This window comes from Mus caroli, unplaced genomic scaffold, assembly GCF_978045245.1.
Source record: "Mus caroli unplaced genomic scaffold, Mus_caroli_1 scaffold_11, whole genome shotgun sequence".
Lineage (NCBI taxonomy): Eukaryota > Metazoa > Chordata > Mammalia > Rodentia > Muridae > Mus > Mus caroli.
This window is the reverse complement of record NW_028227266.1, coordinates 114,082,678-114,102,947: the sequence shown is the minus strand read 5'-3', so window position 1 is coordinate 114,102,947 and position 20,270 is coordinate 114,082,678. Positions and strand designations below refer to the sequence as shown.

The window sequence follows — 20,270 nt, the reverse complement described above, 5'->3', positions numbered from 1 at the left end:
AGCTCCCATGGTGGTCAGAAGAATCTTTGAAGCTGGAGTTACAAGTGGTTGAGAATCACCACATGGGTGCCGAGGCTTGAACCTGGGTCCTCTGTAGGAGCAGCCAGTGCTCTTAACCCCTGAGTCATCTCTCTCGGCCCAGCTGCTCTCTGCTTTATTGTGGCAGGGTCTCTCTCTGAACCCACAGCTGCCTGATTCCAGCTAGTCTACCCACACTGTGGGATTAAGGTTACAGGATTAATGTTCCCAGGGAGTCTATCTTCCTGCATTTCAATTTGAGTATATTTTTGGAGTCATCTCTGCTGTAATCTGCATAAGCATGGAACGTGCTGAGTTCGTGAGGCCCCCAGGGAGAATGCTGCCTCGTGCCTTCACATTTAAGTGCCTTCATGTTTAAGACATGTATAGCTCTTCTTGCATGTTATTTTGCATGTTAGTCTGTTTCTGACTCTATTACATACAGAGATTTTTTGTTGTTGTTGTTTAAGATAAGGTTGCATTCCAGAGCCCAGGCTGGTCTTAAACTTAAGATGATCCCCCTTCCTCTGTCTCAGCTTAACATTGCAATTATTAGCATATCTATTGAAGCATTTTTTTGTGTGTATGTCTGCCCATGTAAGCTTATAAACAATTTTAAACTTTAGTCCTCTTTCTCCTCACACCATCTCCTAGAGAAATGGCTTACGGTCCTTACCTTACCCAAGCCTAAATGCAATGCAGGGATTAAAAGGATGGCTAACTGATCCTTAGATGCCGCTGACTTAGTCAGGGCTTCTATTCCTGCACAAACATCATGCCCAAGAAGCAAGTAGGGGAGGAAAGGGTTTGTTCAGCTTACACTTCCATACTGTTGTTCATCACCAAACAAGGTCAGGACTGGAACTCAAGCAGGTCAGGAAGCAGGAGCTGATGCAGAGGCCATGGAGGGATGTTCTTTACTGGCTTGTTTCCCTGGCTTGCTCAGCTTGTTTTCTTATAGAACCCAGGACTACCAGCCCAGGGATAGCACCACCCACAATGGCCACCCCTGCCTTACACCCTTGATCACTAATTGAGAAAATGCTTTATAGCTGGATCTTGTGGAAGCATTTCCTCAGGGGAGGCTACTTTCTCTAGGAAAGGAGCTTGTGTCAAGTTGACACACAAAATCAGCCAGCACACCACTTAAGTGTTCTATAAATTTTAATTAAGAACACTTAAAAGATTAAAACAGGGTTTTACTGGCTGGTCCAGAAATCACTATGTAGGCCGGGTTATCCTCAAACCCACAGAGATCCACCTGCCTCTGCCTCCCGAGTGCTGGGATTAAAAGCGTGCACCATCACACCTAGCCCAAATTTTATGTATTTATCTTGTGTGTATCCAGGCATGCAGTGTTGCCATTCAGAGGTCAGAGGACAACTTTTTGGAAGGCCTGGGCTTGAACTCAGGTCCTCGGGCTTGACAGCAAGCACCTTTACCGGCTGAGCCATTTCTCCAGCCCCAGGTAGGCCAGTTTAAAACCCAGGGACAGCATTTACAACAAAGCTGAAACATGGAGGAGCTTAGCTTTTCTTTGTCATAGAGATAATTTGGGCTTATCCTTTCCTAGATGTGATAGAGCTATGCTTTCTTGCCATATAAACTTCCGTACGCTTAAACTTCCTAAAATCTATTAAAATGAAATATTGAGCACATTGAATGTGCTTCACAGAACATTAAAGTGTTCTGCGCACACCATTAAGGGATATCTGATCTTCTCAAGGAAGTCCTCTAGAGGGACAATAAACATCGAAACTAAAGACTTCAAAGTACACCCAGTGTTTACGTAAAGCAGTATTCATTAAGGCATGCGATAAAAGTTGGTTAAGTAACAAAAATTTTTATTTGCTACATAAATTTCGGTAAGGATTTTCTTCTAAAAGAGTTTCTAAAAAGAAATTAAATTTTACATTTTCCCTTAGTATTCAAGGGCAATAGAAAACAAGACATAAAAAAATGTTTTATGCTAATCAAGATGTATGATTTTAAGTACATTTGGAAAAGTAATACAAAGAATCTTTTTATAATTGCTTTGTAACATTTTTCTTGATATATGAAGGTTGACAAGAATAAGTTTTCTGAGAGACAAGTAACTCAATATATAATTATAGACATAAAGTCAAAATACCTGAAAATGGTATTCATTAAAAATCTTTATGATCCAGATGTGGTGAAACACCCCTTTAATCCCAACACTTAGGAGGCAGAAGCAGGTGGATCTCTGAGAGTTTGATGTCAGCCTGGTCTATACAATAAGTTCAAAGATAGCCAGGGCTACAATGACAGATCTTGTCTTTAGTCAGAGCAACATAAACTTTTGTGAGCATGTGTGGTAGCATGTGTCTTTCATCCCAGCACTTAGGAGACAGAGACAGGAAAGCCTTTGTGAGTTTGATGCCAAGCAGCCTGGTCTACCTAGTGCTACACCACCCAGGTTTACCCAGTGAGACCTTATTCTTCTAAAAACTCATTTTATTAAATTATTGCTTTTCCAAGAATACTTTTATACTTCTGATTATAAACATTTAGAGCTATATTTAATTCCTGTGTGTGTGTGTGTGTGTGTGTGTGTGTGTGTGTGCATCTGTGTGTGGCTATGTGCATTTGAGAGCGTGTGCCTTCGGAGGCCAGAAAGGGCATCAGCACTCCTGGAGCTAGAGTTGCAGGCGGTTGTGAGCTGCCTGGTGTGAGCGCTGGAGATGGATCCCAGGTTCTCTGCAAGATCAGATACTCCTAGCCACCGAGCTTTTTCCGGTCACAACATAAGATTTTATCATTAAAGCTACGATACACATCAAATCATGAGTAGATATGTTTGTCAAAGATCTTTACATTCATGTGATATTTCCTCTTTGCAGTGGGTGCTAACCCTGACCAGCAGCATGAAGAAGCAGGGTCAGCTTTGGTATGACTCCATGTGCAAAGGAAGGGTCATCGAAGCTACCAAGAAAAGAGAGCGCCAACTCTCTGCAGTGAAGGGCAATTAAATCTTTAAAAAATTATTTGCATCAAATTCTCAGAGAAACTTCTACAGTGCTTTTTATTTGGAAAACTTAAAATGTATATTCAAAAGGTTAAAACTTAAAAGCTTGGCCCAGTATGCAGAGGCAGTTTTGTGTGGTTTCTGACCTTTGCTCCATAAGAAATACACTAATATTCTATCAGTGTTGAGATGGCCTGCTTCTGCTGTTGGATGGTGAAGTTGTTAATCAACATTATATTGTTATTATTATTATTATAAAATGTCATATCTTAATATTTAATATATGTGGTGTATGGGCCCAAGTGTAGTGTGTGATATGTAGTATGTTGGTGTGTGGTTCTGTGTGTGGTGTGTGGGACTGTGTGTGTTGTATGGTATATGCTGTGTGATCCCATATGTGGTCTGTGGGCCTGTGTGTGGTGTGTGGTCCTAGGTGTGTTATGTGTTACGTGGGTCTGTGTATGGTGTGTGGTGTGCGGGCCTGTGTGTAGAAGTCGTCAGGTGTCCCTGTCACTCTCTGCCTTGTTCCCTTGAGGCAGGGTCTCTCTCTGAAACTACAGCTTGTGGTGTTTCTCAGCTGGGCTGGCAGCCAACAGGCTCCGGATCCTCTCTGTTCTCCCCTCACCCCAGTACTGGGCCAAAGGTGTGCCTTGTTCTGAGGGTGCTGGAATTCAAACTCCGGTCCTCCATGGTTTTGTAGCCAGGGCTCTTAACCGGTTGCTAAGCTATGTCTCCAGACCCAGACTCACATTTTCAATGATTTACGATTATTTTGTGCGTGTGTTGGTGCGGGCGCGCATGCTGGGGTCAGAGAGAAACTCCTGTTGCCTTTTCCCTTCCGCCATCAGAGTCACACTCGGGCCACAGGCTTTGGCAGTGGGTGCTTTTCTCTGCTGAGCTACCCCACCAGCCATGAGCTCAATTCTTAAAGTTGCTAATATGTAGGGTAAAAAATATTCTTATGATATACATAGTAGCACCTGCCCACGTGTCATGGATATACTATAACTGCTATATGAGTCCCAGACAAGCAACAGCATGGAAGTGACATTGAGAAATTGGTTCTTCCCTCCCCCCCAGATCTGTTAACAAACCAGATAATTCTGTGCGTCACAACAGTCTTCGTGCTCCCAAATGGACCGAGATAAAAAGATACGGACACAAAAGCTCAGATCCTGTGCTTGTCACTGATGCTAAATGCTTATGACGGTAACAGAGAGCCTGCAGCGGAGATGTGGATTTATAGAAACCAGAGCCGCTCAGTTGGCAGAAGGCTATGAGGAAATGCATTGCTTACACATGAAGTAAGAGCTTAATAATTGTTATTTAAAACAATTGTCATTTAGAATATTTAAACCCTAAAGGCTTGATTTACCTTTCTGTTCCTTATCCAAAACCTAAATTTTAAAAACTAAAAAAACCAGATGATTTAAACCACTGCACTTGCTGGGGAGATCGCTCTAAAGAGACAGGTGCCCTGCCTTCCCTGCGGAACTGGAATGTCACCTAATGGTCTGTGGGAAGGGAGAGGCTGAAGTCTGGTGGCAGCCAGGAGTACCTTGTCACGCATAGGAAATTTCACACAGTTCTAGGAACACACAGTAGGACCACCTTGCAGAACCAACTAGAGCTGAGACAATGAAGGGGCCCTTCAGGCGTTCCTCTGTACGTAACTCCAGTAAAATCTGGTTCACTAAGTCACCCACCCAGATGGAATCGCTTCCTCCATCTGTGTCCTGTCTGGGCGCACAGCTGTCCCGTTACATCCACCCAGGGAAAACTAAGCAACAGACAGACAGGGCAAAGGCAAAGAGCCTCGGTGTCGCCCGCCTGTCTAAGACACAGTGTTTCCAGATAAAGGAGGCAGAATAAAACCTTCTACAAACTAAATGTGAATTTCAAATAGTGTTACGGAACCCTGAATTTGTTCAACTAATAAATAAAACCGGACCCCTAACTCATTTCACGATGGAAGCCCACTTCATTCCTAGCATTTAATTGGTTCTTGCCCCAGCAGATCACAGGATTCCACGTCAGGGCACCACAGACCCTTCGAGTGCGTGGATTCAACACACGTCGTTCTTGGCTTTGGTTCTGCTGGGAATTAAGCAAACTAAATTTGGAGATGCACATGTGGGCCAGCACAATGGCTCAGAGGGTGATAAGGGTGCTTGTCACAAAGCCTAATGCCCTGAATTCAAATCCCTGGGCCCAGGCAGTAGGAGAGACCTGAATACCACAAATTGTCCTCTTACCTGAACACACAGCGCAGCATGTGACCCCATCCCCCAACACACACGAAATAAATGTAAAAAAGAAAATGCATGCGTTTTCTCCATATGTAAGTTGTTTTATGGTGAGCCAGAAACCAGTGAAGGAGACGGGCATATGTCTGCACCCTAATTATGACTCTAAAAGGCAGAGTGGATGACCAAAGCTATCATCAAGAAGAACATGCTTTCCTTAAGCCAACGCACAATAGCTACAATCCTTAAACAGAGCTCTGGAGCATGGGAGTGTGTTCCTGTGTGTGTGTGTGCACGCACACACACACAGACACACACACACACACACACACACACATCCTTTATTTCATCTTTAAGAAGTGCTGTTTGTCCCATGTGGAGGTCGGAGGACAACCTGGAAGAGATGGTTGTCTCCGTTCATCTTGTGGGTCCTGGGATGAACTCTGGCTTGGTGGCGGACATCTCACCAGCCTCAGGAGCAGGGACAACAGAGATGATCTTCTGCCAGTGCTACTGATGGGTGGCATAAAGCAGCTTACAATCTTAAATAAAAGCAACAAGCCGGCCTCTACCTTTAGGGGACAGGGGACACAGCTACCTGGGAAAGGAAGAAGAAACATACAGGGACCCATACAACAAGAAAAAATGGGTACCCCAGAGCTTCTAGCATGTGAACTAGGCTCTAGTCTCTGAGACCCTGTACCTGGGAATAAGGCTGGGAATGAGGATATAAAAACAAAGGATCATGGGAACTAAAGGACGACTTGGTCCAACTGACAACTCAAGGTAAATCCCTGAGACCCATATGGTAGAAGGAAGGAAATAACTCCCTCTGACCTCCACACATGCACTGTAGCATTTGTACACTCGTGTGCTCACACTCACGACCTCTCTCTCACACACTATGAGTGAATGTAAACTTAAAAAAAAAAGTCAATTTTAAAGTGGTCACAATGGACGAAGAGTTCTACTCTTCCAATTTCCCTTCGGAGTAAAGCTTTGTGCACTCTATGGTATGCACAGCTCCAAGCACAACACTTCTTCTTTGGGTGAATGGAGGGTGCCGGATGTATGAACGGATGTATTTTTTAATGCATTGTTTTGTGTAACACGGTGAACATGTGAAGGTCAGAGGACATTTCTGTGGGGACATTTCTCTCCTTACACCTTTTAGTTACATGGTTCAGGATTGGGCTGGAGTTGTCAGTCTGGCATGGAAGGTAATTTTATCCACTGAGCCATCTTCATAGCTCTGTAATTTTTCTTAGCTAATTAACAGACTCTCATGTAGCCCAGGCTAGTCCAGAACTTGCTATGTAGCCAAGGTTGACTTTGAGCCTTTGCTCCTTCCGCCTCCGCCTCCTAAGTATTGGGACTATAGGTGTGCGACATCATGGCCAGTCCGTTGTGTTTTTACAAAATGCTTTTGTCATTACTCACCCTCAAACACCAACCAACCCGGTCTCCTGAAGAATACAGGGTTCCCAATCCAGTCACCAACACTGGCTGTAGCTCCCACATCAGCTGCATGTCACAGGCCAAAGTTCACAACCCTTCTCACTCCAAACCCTGCTCAGGCCCCTTGAAGAAGTGGCTGAGATTTTCGTTAGCAGATGGCTCCTGCCTTTGTGAAATCTATGCCACCGAGTCACTGCCAAAGGGTATCTATCAGACGGTGACGCTCAGAGAGGAACAACTGTTCACCACAGCTATCTTGTGGCAAAAGCTGACCCAGGACTTTTGCCCTTTCCAAAGGAATATTTCCCACAGCTTTCAGGCTAAAATGATTTTGATGGAGATTAGGAACTATCCCTAACAAATGATTCAAACCGGCCTTAGCCTGACTCAAGATATCATCTCAAGAGAATACACATATCAAACTATACTATATACATACATATGCATCGTTCTTGACACAAAATAAATTTGGCAAGAGGAAGACAGCTCCTTCCAGTGTCCACTTAGAGGCAGAATTAGGGACCAGAACTGTGGCAGGCAGGTAGATGGTAGAGTCCTTGCACCCTGCTGGGATCTGCCAGGTGGTCAATATCTGTGGGGGGTGGTTGTTCTGAGATAGAGCAGGGCAATCCCTGTGCAGCCTGAGACTGCTGCATATAATGCAGATGAGGACATCTCACCCCTGGCCTCCTGGAGGCATGCAGGAGCGTGGACAGCATGAACCATATGGAGAAGCCATAGCTCAGGGGAGCGGCATGGGGTCATACAACTGCTCCCATTATACCAATAGGCATGTTTGACACTTTTAGTGTCTGTTAGAATTTCTCCCACTTCAAGTTAAAATGAGGTTCATTTCAATCAAAATCGGAGGCTCCTCATTGGTAGAATGGCAACTGGCTCCGGACAGCTGCCAGACAGAAGGACAGGGGTGAGTTCCAGGCAGGCGGGGAGCTGATTGCTCTCCAAGGGATTCTTGCTTTTGATAACATGCCTCCTCTTAAAGCACTTAGCAGGCTATGAATGTACTCACTCGCTCTCTGGACAGGTGCTCACACAAGCAACGGGCGTGCTGGGAAAGGCCTCCGCTTACCTCTGGCTCCGGCTGTGAGCTGTGTTCCTCTTCTGCAGAGTTCGGTAGAATCGCCCATGTTATGTTGGCACTGGCGGAGGGTAGAGAGCCAAGGGTCCCATTTTTCAGTTGGTCTGTGGAATGTGACGTGGGCCCATGCCATCCCAGGATGGTCTCTGAAATAAAGAGCTAAAGTGACGCCAGATAGTCTCCAAAGCAAACACTTAGAGCTTGCAAAATATCCAACCTAGTCATGTGAGGGGACCCTTGTGACATGGGCCCCGGGGCACACATGACGTGGTCTGTTTTGAAGGAGGTACCTGACTCTGCATATAAGAGGCAGCATCAGGACCAGGGTCATCACAGACTGGGAAGACACAATTGTCAAGCGTCTTTCTCACTTTGACTTTCTCTTCTTCATGGCCTGGAGCTTCATCGAGGCTAGCTGAAAGAGCTCCAGGAATCCACCCGTCTCCGTCTCCTCAGAGCGGCAATACAGATACACACTGCTGCACTCACATAGCTCTTTATGTGGGTGTCTAGCTCACACCCGAGTCCTCACCCTAGTGTGGCCAGAATCACCTCCAAACAACGCGTTTTACCAACTCAAAAAAATAATTTATACTATTTTACATTAAAGACATTATTATTCACAGTTCAGGAAAGATGTTCATAGTGTGGGCACAAACAGCTGCTCCTGTTGCCAGATGTGGCTAGCTGCGGTGGATATTAAGAAGGTCAATCCTGATGGGCCAAAATACCTGGTTCATTCTAGCAAGAAACAATTCTCCCCCCACCCCACCCCCCACATCAGCCCCACTTGCTCCAGCCTTATTCATTTTATGTATGTGAGTACACTGTCACTGTCTCCAGACACCAGAAGAGGGCATCCCATTACAGATGGTTGTAAGTCACCATGTGGTTGCTGGGATTTGAACTCAGGACCTCTGGAAGAGCAGTCGGTGCTCTTAACCGCTGTGCCATCTCTCCAGCCCGCAAGAAATAATTCTGACAAGTAGCAGCCTGCTAAGACAAAAGAATTTTCCTGATCTTCCTTTGATCAGGTAATTCAGCTTTCCTCCAGCCTGGAGATTCAGCTCCCCACCTATGAGCAGAGATAAATGGTGAGAGGAAAGATAGGTTGGGGGAGGGGCTCACTTATCCTTCAGGTCTCAGGTGTTCCATCCTCAAAGCAATCTTGTCCATCAGCATCCTTCCTGAACTTGCTCAGAGAAAAGTCTAGAAGTGGACTAAATCTTTAGCACCCGAGAGAATCTGACTGGTGGACATAAAATAAGATAGCAGCCAAAATGGGTCTGTGTGTGTGTGTGTGTGTGTGTGTGGAGAGAGAGAGAGAGAGAGAGAGGTAGAGAGAGGGGGAGAGAAAGAAGGAGGAGAGAGAGGGAGAAGAGAGGAAAAGGGAGAGAGGGGAGAGGGAGAGGAGAGAGATAACATATATGTGGGTGTGCATATGTGTATGTGTGTGAGTATATGTGTGTGTATATGAGTGTATGTATGTGTTTATGTTATGTGTGAATGTATGTGTGTATGAGTGTGTATATGTGTATTGTGTGTGTGTATGTATGTATATATGTATATTGTGTGAGTTATGTATGTGTGTATGTGCATGAGTGTATATGTGTATGTACATATGTGTGTGTATGTGTGTGAGTATATGTGTGTGTATATGAGTGTATGTATGTGTTTATGTTATGTGTGAATGTATGTGTGTATGAGTGTGTATATGTGTATTGTGTGTGTGTATGTATGTATATATGTATATTGTGTGAGTTATGTATGTGTGTATGTGCATGAGTGTATATGTGTATGTACATATGTGTGTATATGTGTGTGTGAATTGCTGAGTGTGGTGTTATCTAACCAAGTGCACTTGTATGCCAAAAGTTCTCTTCTTAGTGCCATGCTCAATACTTCTCTATATATACACATAGGAGACAACATACTTCTCCATACATACATATATATGTAGACTACATATATACACATGTAGGAGACTATATAACTCTGCTGTTTAAACTGAAACTGAAGTAAAATGTAAACCTAGAGGCCTTCTCAGCCCGAGAGCTGGCAGGTTCCCCCCTCCCGTCCCCGTACATTCCAGCCTGGCTAACATCGAGCCATGTTCATTACCACCTTGGGCCTTTGCACATACCATACCTTCTTCCCAGAAGCCGCTCCTCCAGACCCCCTCTGGGGAGGTGGGGGAAGTTAGCTAAGCATCACTTGCTCAGAGGCCTCTTGTGAAGTCCCTAGTGTGAGGGACATCCCAAAGCCATCGGGAGCCACACTGCAGGTTACTGTACCACTATACCACTGCAGTTTGGGCTCAGCCAGGACATGCACAGGACCCACTGCTGTCTGGGCTCTCCCAGGGCATGCACAGGACCCACTGCTGTCTGGGCTCAGCTAGGACACACAGAGGGCCCACTGCTGTCTGGGTTCAGCTAGGACACACAGAGGGCCTACTGCTGTCTGGGCTCAGCTAGGACACACAGAGGGCCTACTGCTGTCTGGGCTCAGCTAGGACACACAGAGGGCCTACTGCTGTCTGGGCTCAGCTAGGACACACAGAGGGTCCACTGCTGTTTGGGCTCTCCCAGGGCACACACAGGATTCACTGCTGTCTGAGCTCAGCTAGGACACAAAGAAGACCACTGCTGTCTGGGCTCTCCCAGGGCACACAAAGGGCCTACTGCTGTCTGGGTTCAGCTAGGACACACAGAGGGTCCACTGCTGTCTGGGCTTAGCTAGGACACACAGAGGATCCACTGCTGTCTGGGCTCTCCCAGGGCATACACAGGGTCCACTGCTATCTGGACTCTCCCAGGGCACACACTGGAGTCTTGTCCTCTTTCCTCCCTTTTTTCCTTGCCAGCTCCTTGGAGGTGGAGGTAGCACTGCCCTTGCTCTCAGCTGACCCAGCACCTAGACTGTTCCTGGGCAGGACAGATACTTGGCTCCACATGCATTGAGAAATGAGCATTAGAAGGCATTCAGAGAGGTAGATTTCACCTGAGTAACTTTCATAGCCCCTCAATAGTCTCAAAATTCAAACAGGCCAGAGAAAAGTGGGACGGGAGATACCAGCTGCCAGGGTCTGGGGAGTATGTGGGAGGCAGGAGGGTTGGTGCTCAGCAAGAGAGCTTTGGCTTTGCAAGATGAAAGCATTGGGGGTTTGTTCAAAGCAATGCAATACAGTGACACTGTTAACTATTCATTGCACTGTTAACTCAAAAAGCAGGACCAGTCATGCTGTTCAGTTGCTAACAGTGCATGTCTGGTATGCATGCACGAAGCCCTAGATCCAATTCCCAGCACCACGTAACCCAGACATGATGGTCTACTCCTGTGAGCCCAGACCTCAGAAGCGTAAGGCCATCCTTGGCTATACGATGAGTTTGAATCCATCCTAGGCTACCTGAGACCCCATCTTAAAGAAGAATGAATGAGGCTGGAGAGGTGGCTCAGCAGCTAAGAGCACTTGTTGCTCTTGCAGAGGACCTGGGTTCAACTCCCAGCACCTATATGGTGGCTCACAATCATCTGTAACACACCCACAGGCTACAGAACCCTCTTCTGACTTCCATAGACACCATGAATGTGTGTGATTCACACACACACAAGCAGGCAAAACATCCATGCACACAAACCTTTTTAAAAGATGAATGAGTTCATACATGAATGGATAGATAAATATGGCCCAGTATGGAGAAAGCCTGGTTTAGTTTCACTTGCCTCACCTGGTCCCCTCCCCCACCCCCACCCCCACCCCCACTCCCACCCCCACCCACATTGAACCCTGTTGGCTAGGGATCCAATGCTTGTATCCCCAGTCCATTCGTATTTTGTTGTCTTAACCTCTAACCTAACAAGATTTGAGGTCGGAATTTTCTAGAAGTAATTAGCATTGAGTGGGATCATCAGCTAGAACCTTCAACAGGATCTGTATCCTTAAAAACAAAAGACCAGAGCCGTCACCTCACATGCACAGCAGGAGGAAGCTCATGTTGGGGGTGAGGAAGGGCAGTGCCCATCAGTGTGGGAGGGGAACCCCATCAGCCAGAGCCTGGCTTGGATACTAACATGTATCTGTTGGTCCCACCATGGTGATCGAAGCTGCAGCTGACTGAAGTTCTTTCTATGTCAAATCTTGACAGTCTGTTCATTGTGGGTTGGTTTTACATTAATTTTAGTTTAAAGTACAGCATATTAAAGCATCACTTATCACAATTCCTGAGCTGTTTTCGCATTAATGTATGCACATGCATCTATAGTTCTGTATGTGTGTGCACACATACCCACATACATGAGTGTGCACTCCCACAGGTACATGTAAGCATGATGGTCAGAAGACAGTTGACGGGGTTTGGTTCTCTCTTTCTACCATGTGGCTCCCAGGGACCAAGTCAGGTGATGATCCTTGGCAGCAAATATGTTTACTAGTGAGCCACCCCAGAGTCTAATTCCCGAGTTTTGGGGCACTAGAATTCTCTGCTCCAGCCTGTTGTCTCATTGGTTTTATCTGGGCCCTGAACTGATATTTTTTTCTAAACATAATGATATATCTCACATCACAGTCAAAGTGATTGAATTAACCATTGACATGTAGAAAAATATCATACTACTATGAAGAGAGCCAACAGACAAGTGCTTGCCACACAAGCGTGAAGCCCTGAGTTCAATACCCAGAACAGCCACATGGATACAACATACACACATAGGGATAGCCCACACGTAACGTCCCCAAAATAGTGTCTAGTGAGCAGGGAGCTCAAGTGTGCCTTTCTTCCTCACTCACGATTCAACACAGGGTGTGTAATCCTGGCTGTGATAAGTACAAAATATAGGTTCAAGAAGGCTTATGCTGGGCGGTGGTGGCGCACGCCTTTGATCCCAGCACTTGGGAGGCAGAGGCAGGCGGATTTCTGAGTTCGAGGCCAACCTGGTCTACAAAGTGAGTTCCAGGACAGCCAGGACTATATGGAGAAACCCTATCTCGAAAAACAAACAAACAAACAAACAAAGACTTGTTAAAAATAAAACAAAAGCATACACAACACAAACTACCTTTATGGTTTATGCGTTCTCCAAAATTTCAAAGGCAGGATAAGAGAAATACAGTTTTTGTAGCAAACAAAACAAAACAATATGGAATGTGGATCAAAACCTACCAGGTACATATCAGAGTGAGGGTCTCCAGGCTAGCCGTGAAAGAACAGCCTGCATCCTTCTTTCTCTTTTTCTTTTCCCTTTTCTGAGCCAGGCTGGTTTCAAACTCACAATCCTCCTGTCTCCCAAGGGCTAGGATCCCAGGTGCGTGTCAACATGCCTGGCTCCACATGCAGTTTTAAAGATAGAAGTTTGGCTGAAGTGCCTTAGTCCTGTGTCTCCTGGGAGCCTCAAGGTGCTGAGTGTCACCAGCCCTCTAACCAGTGATGTCCCCAGGAAGCCTCTCCCACTGGTTCCTGGTGACCTCATCTCTCAGGTTCAATAAACCATCCCAGGGCTTCAGAGTGGGACTGTAGCCTTCAAAGTGGATAAAAGTGTGAGGTGTATCTGGGGCAGAAAGCCAGTGTTCCTAACTTGTATGTGTGTAGAGGAACGGAAATGGTATGTACCTGTGCGTGCAGAGACCGTCGGAAATGGTGTGCACACGTTCGTTCAGAGGCCAGAGGAAACTTCCGGGTGCCAGTCCTCAGGCGCTGCCATCTTGTGTTTTTGAAACAGTGCCTCTCTCATTTGGCCTGGAACTTGCTGACTGAACTAACCTGGTTGGCCAGCCCTGGATCCTTCCCGTCTCTACCTCCTCCATCCAATGCTGGGATAACAAATGCATGAGGTGCCTCGCAGCAAGGCTTTTCTCACCTTTCCTTTTAACCTGAGTTTGAGGACTGAACTTGGGTCCTCACGCTTACATGGTAAGCACTGTATGGAAAGAGCCATCTCCTCATCCCTGGCTGCCTGCCTTCTTTATGGAAAAATTGCCACCCAAGAACTTTGTTTTGACTGATTAGAAAGCTCACCCATCTGAAACACACTTCGAGGTTAGCTCGTAGCTTTTCCTACCTATCTTACTGACGGGCTTGATCTCATTTCTCATTGTCTTAAAGCCATATAATAAAAGTGACTGGCAGCGGGCAGTTTGGCCAGAAGGAGGGAGCAGACAGAAAAGGCAGGCACTGAGTGGAGGAGGAGGAGAAAGGGAAGTGGGCACCAGGAAAGCCCAGGATAGCTGTGAGCATCACCTCTAACCATTTCCAGTGGGACATGCCTATCAGCAGCACTTTCCAGGAATCTTGGGAGAGGAGGAGAATGTTCTAGAACATGAGAGAGGGACCATAGACCTTCTACTCCAGCTCTCCTGTTACCTGATTTGCTTCAGTCCTTATTCAGGCCCACCTGAGTCACCGTCCTGACAGAGCTAGCCCTAGCACCTCATTTCCCAAGCCCACTTTGCGCCCAGCAGGCTGGAAAGGCCCAGCTCTGACTCGGAAGCACACTGAGCGGTTACAGCCCTTGCTGGGAGCTGGATCTCCACTCCCTGAACAGTGAGCCTGAAAGTAAGTAACCAACAAGAAAGAGAACAAAGTCCTTTGAACCCCACTCCCTTCCAGTTTCAATTCTCCTCCATGCTGAGAACCCAAGTGCAGTCCCAGCTCCAAGCTCCTGGCCGTGTCTGCTCTCTTTTTATGTAGATCTAGGGCTGGCGAAGACAGACTCGCAGCCCCTCCTGACTAGGCGCATGTCCCCATTGAGCTGATGGCAGGAATGGGCAGGAATGGAGAGAAAAACTGCACGCTTCAAGCCTTGACTGAAAAGCCCAATCACTTTATTATTCTTCCTTGCAAATCTCTCTAAAAAACATTAGAGATGCCCCAGCCCCACCGCACCCACACCCTCGGTCCTGGGAGTCAGGTTGCACAGGAGGGAGCAGGCCCCATGCCTGGGACAAAAGATGGACCAGAGCGTGACATCTTTAGACAATGGCGCCTCAGCCAACCAGATTCCCAGAAGACACCCAGAAACCTTACAGGACATGAACTACTCTGATATCACAAGGGGCAGGGGTAGATATCAGGAGAGTGTTTGCCTAGCAGGCACAAAGCCCTGGGTTCGGTTCCCAGTACTGCATAAAGTGTGGCGCTTCTATTTCCAGCGGTTGGAAGGTAGAGGCAAGACCAGGAGTTCAAGGTCCTTGGCCCTGTATGAAAGTCTGTCTTTAAAATTAGTGTTCACTGTTTTAGAAACCATAGGTAGGAACATGAAGGCTTACAGTTGGGAGTAGAGGAGACGAGTCACCTATCAAGTCTCAGGCTCCCTCCCACTAATTGAGTCACGTGTGACGGCACAGTGGTGAGATAAGATGCCTTCCAGCTTCTGGCAGGGTTTTCTGACAAAATGGTCATGAAGGATAGGTGGGGGCCGGGGAGACAGCTCAGTGGATGAAGTGCTAACTGTGTAACCTCGAGGGCTGAGTCTGACCTCTACCACCCATGTTAAATTAAAAAGCAGGTACGCTCATGAGTTTGAGAAGGCAGACACAGGTATGTCCTCAGCCACCCTGTCTAGACAAGTTAGTCTACTGCTCTTTTTAAAAAATATTTATTTTTAATTCTGTGTATGTATATGGCACAGGAGGGAGCAGTGTGGTGGATACATGCATTAGAGGGGAGGTGTCTGTGGAGGCCAGAGGGGAGTGTCAGATTCCTGGGGCTGGAATTACAGTCAGCTGTGGGCCACGTGATGTGGGTGCTGGGAACCTCGCTCTACCAAGTTCTCTTAATCCTGAGCCATGGCTACACTGCCCCCATACTATTCTTATAACCTTTCTGAAGCCTGAAATCATTTATTTATGAGGTTTGGGTTTTGGTTTGTCTTGAGACAGAATATTGAACCATCTTCCCTCAAGTTATTTTTGTCTTTAGTATTGAATTTAACCTCCAGCGATGTCTTTCTGCCTGCTGACTACTTACTCCTCAGACAGAACTGAATTCTCTTGGAGCCATATGTCCCTGCCTCTGGCTTTTGGAAGAGGAACTAGCAATGCTTCTGGAATGTTCTTCAGCATGACCAGCCCCATGGGAGGCCTGCATGACACTGTCCCTAGAGGGACTTGCATAAACCTATCCTTTAAAGGGAGTGAATAGGACAGAGAGGAGAGGTCACATGTAGCGTCTGTCATCCATTGTGGCTGCTAAACCGTGGAGGATGAATGCCATGGAAACACTGGGTGGAGGGTATCCGGTGACAGCTCCTAAAGGTGGTGTGCTGAGGATGGGAGTTACAGACAGAATAAAACATCAGCACCAGGCTGGCAGATCCGCAAGGACACTTGACAGTCTGTGGATACACACTGGGTGCATTTTTATAGGATTGGTACACCACTGGGGAGGAGGGACGGAAACGTAGCTGGACTGAAGGATAGCTGGGTGGATAGAGAAAATGTAGGGCCTGGTGGCCCATACCTATAACTACCGTACTAAGAATGCTGAGGCAGGAGGATCACCGTCAGATCAAGCCTAGCCTATGCTACGTAGTGAGTTCAAAGCCACCCTGGACTACATGTTAACATCCTATCTCAGGAAACTAAGAAGGAATGGATGGGTGGGATGGGATGGGAGGCACATACATGCAGACAGGAAGAACGCATGGGATGAGATGCACACATGTAACCACACATGTGTGATGAGGACAACTGGACCAGCTGCGGGGGGTGGGGGTGGGATGCCAGGAGTCCAGCACTCACCTGAGGCGCCTGGCTTGTGGCTGGGTGGCGCCACCTGGCGCACACTCTGCTGGAGCAGGCTGAGGCACTCCCCGAGACAGCTGAGGGTGGCGGCAGAGGTAGCCTTCAGGAGAAGCAGGTCCTGGTCCAAGGCAGTGAGGGGGCCTGAGCCTGGCAGGGACTCAATGGCATGCACGAGGTTCTTCTGCTGGCCTTCCACCTGGTTCATCATCTAGAAAACAAGGACCTGGAGATGAAGGGAGGCTTGCTCTCACGAGGCTCCACACCCGCAGTGAGCCTTGGAGCTGGACAGAGGCACCAGGCTCTGCCTACAGGGAGCTCTTTGCATGCTTGGCCTTTGCAGTGCCTGTGTCTGGGTCCATCCATTTATGTCCCAAAACTGACCTGAAGAGGGCGTTAGAATGCCACCAGAGCTAAAAGGGATGTCAGGGCCATCAGGTAGTACTTTGCAGGAATTCAAGAAATGTCAATAGTCATTACATTAAAAACCAGAAGCCCTGGACTAGGGAGATAGTTCAGTTGGTAGAGTCCTTGCCTGGCATACACAAAGCTCTGTGTTCAATCCACAGCCTCATATAAAACATGCCACACCATGCCTAAAATCCCAGCACTAGGAAGGTAGAGCCAGGGGGCAGGTCAGAAGTTCAAGGTCATTCTCTGCTATGTGGTGAGTTCAAAGTCAGCCTAGACTATGAGGTGCCTTTTTTTAAAAATGCAAATCTTTGTAACCCCCCTCAACACTCTGTTTCTATGGATGGCTCTCCCTCTCCGAGCAAGAGTTGTCTCTCGATTCTCTTCCAGCTCCAGTTGGTCACTTCTAAGCACTGCCCTCCCCCAACAGCGAGGAAGGGAGCTGAGGTGAAAAAAGTCATGGTAAAGCCACTGCCACACCATTCCACTCCATAAAACGACCACATAGGGCACAACTTTCTGTCACCGTGGAAGACATGGGGAAGAAGAGGCCAGCCAGGAATAGTAGACTCAGCCCTCTGCCCTGACTCAGCCCATAACAAAACTTCAGGAAACTTCCTCATGGCCTGCCTTCAGTTGGCCAGCTTATCACAAGGCAAACAGCAGCCTGACTGTGTCTCTGAATGGCATATCAAGGAGAAAGCACGCCACTGGGAGGTAGCGGAGGACTCAACAGTTATCTTGTGTCATTTGGGCCCCTAGTGTTTTACAGCTCATCACATTAAACAGGACAATGCATGTAAAGCGGTAAGAACCCCATCAAAAGGATAATTAGTCATTCCTCGAATCAGGTGAGAGCGACAGCCCAAGGTTATGGGGCTGCTAACAGAGCCAGCCAGTGTCTGTGCTGTAGACACTGGGCCATTGCTCTTTGGGCTTTCCCACAAAACCTATTCTTGACTTAGAATGACATTCCCTGCTCTGTCCCTGTCAATTCCGGAGGATTCCTGTCACCAGCATGATGGGTCCAGCTGGAAAGAAGCAGTCGGTGTAGAGCTCTGTACCTGAACCTACCACTCTCCGGTGTTATGTTGCCATGGGCTCCTGAGGTTGAACACTTGGTCCCCAACTGGTGATGCTGTTATGGGACTTGAGGGACCCTTCTGGCAGAGGGCCCACGTTGGAAGAAGTAGATCATTAGGGTGTGGGCCTGGTGCGGGGATGGGGTGCATAGTCCAATCTGCTTCTGGTTCTCTGAACAGTAAGCAAAATGGCTGTCATCGCCCCCACTGCCACACAGCTGTCCCCATGTCTTCACTGGCATCGTGGACGCCTCACACCATGAGCTAAAATGAATCCCCCTTCCCTTAAGTTTCTTCTTGTCAGATAGTTTGTCACAAAGAAAAGTGGTAAATATGCCAAGCCTGGGCTCCCCGCCATGTTTGCTTTGAAAACAAATGGTATTTTCTATTATTTGTTTAGAAGTGTGCTTTAACAACAACAACAACAACGAAACCTCCCTCATCTGAACTGGGGGGAGACGCTCGGCCAGTCAGTCCAGTGCTTACTGAGTAAGGTTGGGAACTTGAGTTTGAGTCCTAGAAGCCACATCAAGAAGTGAGTCCCTGCAACCATAGGACGATCAATCCCTAGAGCAAGCTGGCCGGCCAGCCCAGGCTAACTGGCAAACCTGAGGTTGAGTGAGAGACCCTGTCTCAAAGAGTACACTAGAGAGAGATTAAAGAAGATATCCAATGTTGACCTTCAACCTACACACACACACACCCCCCCCCCACACACCCCCCACACACACCCCACACACACACCCCCCACACACACACCCCACACACACACACCCCACACAGACACTCCACACATAGGCACACACACAGGCACACACACAGACACACACATGCACACATATATACACACACACACACACACCACACACAGATATACACAAATACAGGCACACAGACAGATAGACAGACACACACACACACAGACATACACACATACACATAGGCACACACACAGACACACATACACACACACACACACCCCACACACAGACATACACACAGGCACACACACAGACACACACATACACACACACACACACCCCACACACAGACATACAGGCACACACACAGACACACATACACACACATACACCCCCCCCACACACACACAGACATGCACACATACACACAGGCGCACACACACACACACAGAGCACGCTCTCTCTCCCCTCCCCCATCCATTTTAATTTCATGAGATGTAGTTTTTTTTTTTAAAGATTTATTTATTTATTTTTATGTAAGTACACTGTAGCTGTCTTCAGATGCACCAGAAGAGGGCATCAGATCTCATTATGGGTGGTTGTGAGCCACCATGTGGTTGCTGGGATTTGAACTTTGGACCTTTGGAAGAACAGTCGGGTGCTCTTACCCACTGAGCCATCTCACCAGCCCCGGGATGTAGTTTTTAATCATTCATGTTCATAAAAACACCACAGAAATCCAATCTGGACGCCACCGCTGCCCTCCCCACCCCCCACCCCCACCTCCACCTTCACTTTACTGTACACACCCATAGCCTGGTTGTGCAGCTTGATCTCTGCAGCTTACTACGGCTGTACCAACTGTTCTGACCCCTCACATAGCACCTGAGACACTGCAGGGCTCAGCTGGCTCCTTTCTGTGTCTCCTCCAGACAGCTTCTTGAATCAATTTAAATTAAAATTGTAACCTAGGGCTGAGGGTGATGTCCTGGGGGAGATGGTGGAGGTGATAGAGCACTGGCCTAGCATACACAGAGCCCTGGGTTCAATCCCAGTACCGTGTGAGCTTAGTGTATGTGCCCTCACACACCTAGACCCCAGAACTCAGGAGGTGGAGGCTGGAGCTGACAGTCAACCTCAGCTACATCAAAAATTCAAAGCCAGACAAGGAAACCACGGACCATCTAAAAGGGGGAAGAATTGCAACTCTGGCTGTGTTCCTGACACCCAACCCTCCTCCACAGCCTGAGCTTCTAAAGTCTTTATCCCTTCTGATGGCGTGTGTTCACTCTGCTCAGTGACACTGGCCTGTGGATGGGGACCACTGTCCGTCCTGTGCACCGACAAATCCCAGAAGCAGACTGAAAAACAGACGAAATCCCAGTCAGTGCTAATGTTCTCTCAGCAAAGTGCAGGGAGATTTATTTAGGATCTAAAGTTTAGAGAAACGACTATGCTCAATAAGCAAACGGGGGTTTGGCCTTCCAAGTTCTTGACTTCACGAAGGAACAATGTCTTTTTATCAGTTTCAG

General features: G+C 47.3%; 1 protein-coding gene across 4 annotated transcripts in view; it reads right to left on the bottom strand.

Moving 5' to 3' along the window:
- The window catches only part of Osbpl10 (oxysterol binding protein like 10), a 243,057-nt gene that overhangs the window by 47,680 nt on the left and 175,107 nt on the right, over positions 1–20,270 (bottom strand). For all 4 annotated transcript variants that reach the window (XM_029482011.2, XM_021172670.3, XM_029482014.2 and 1 more), the window contains 2 exons: positions 16,545–16,755; positions 7,799–7,953 (listed from right to left, as the gene is read on the bottom strand). In XM_029482011.2, coding sequence (XP_029337871.1) covers positions 7,799–7,953; positions 16,545–16,755 — 366 coding nt within the window. The remainder of the gene's footprint in view (positions 1–7,798; positions 7,954–16,544; positions 16,756–20,270) is intronic.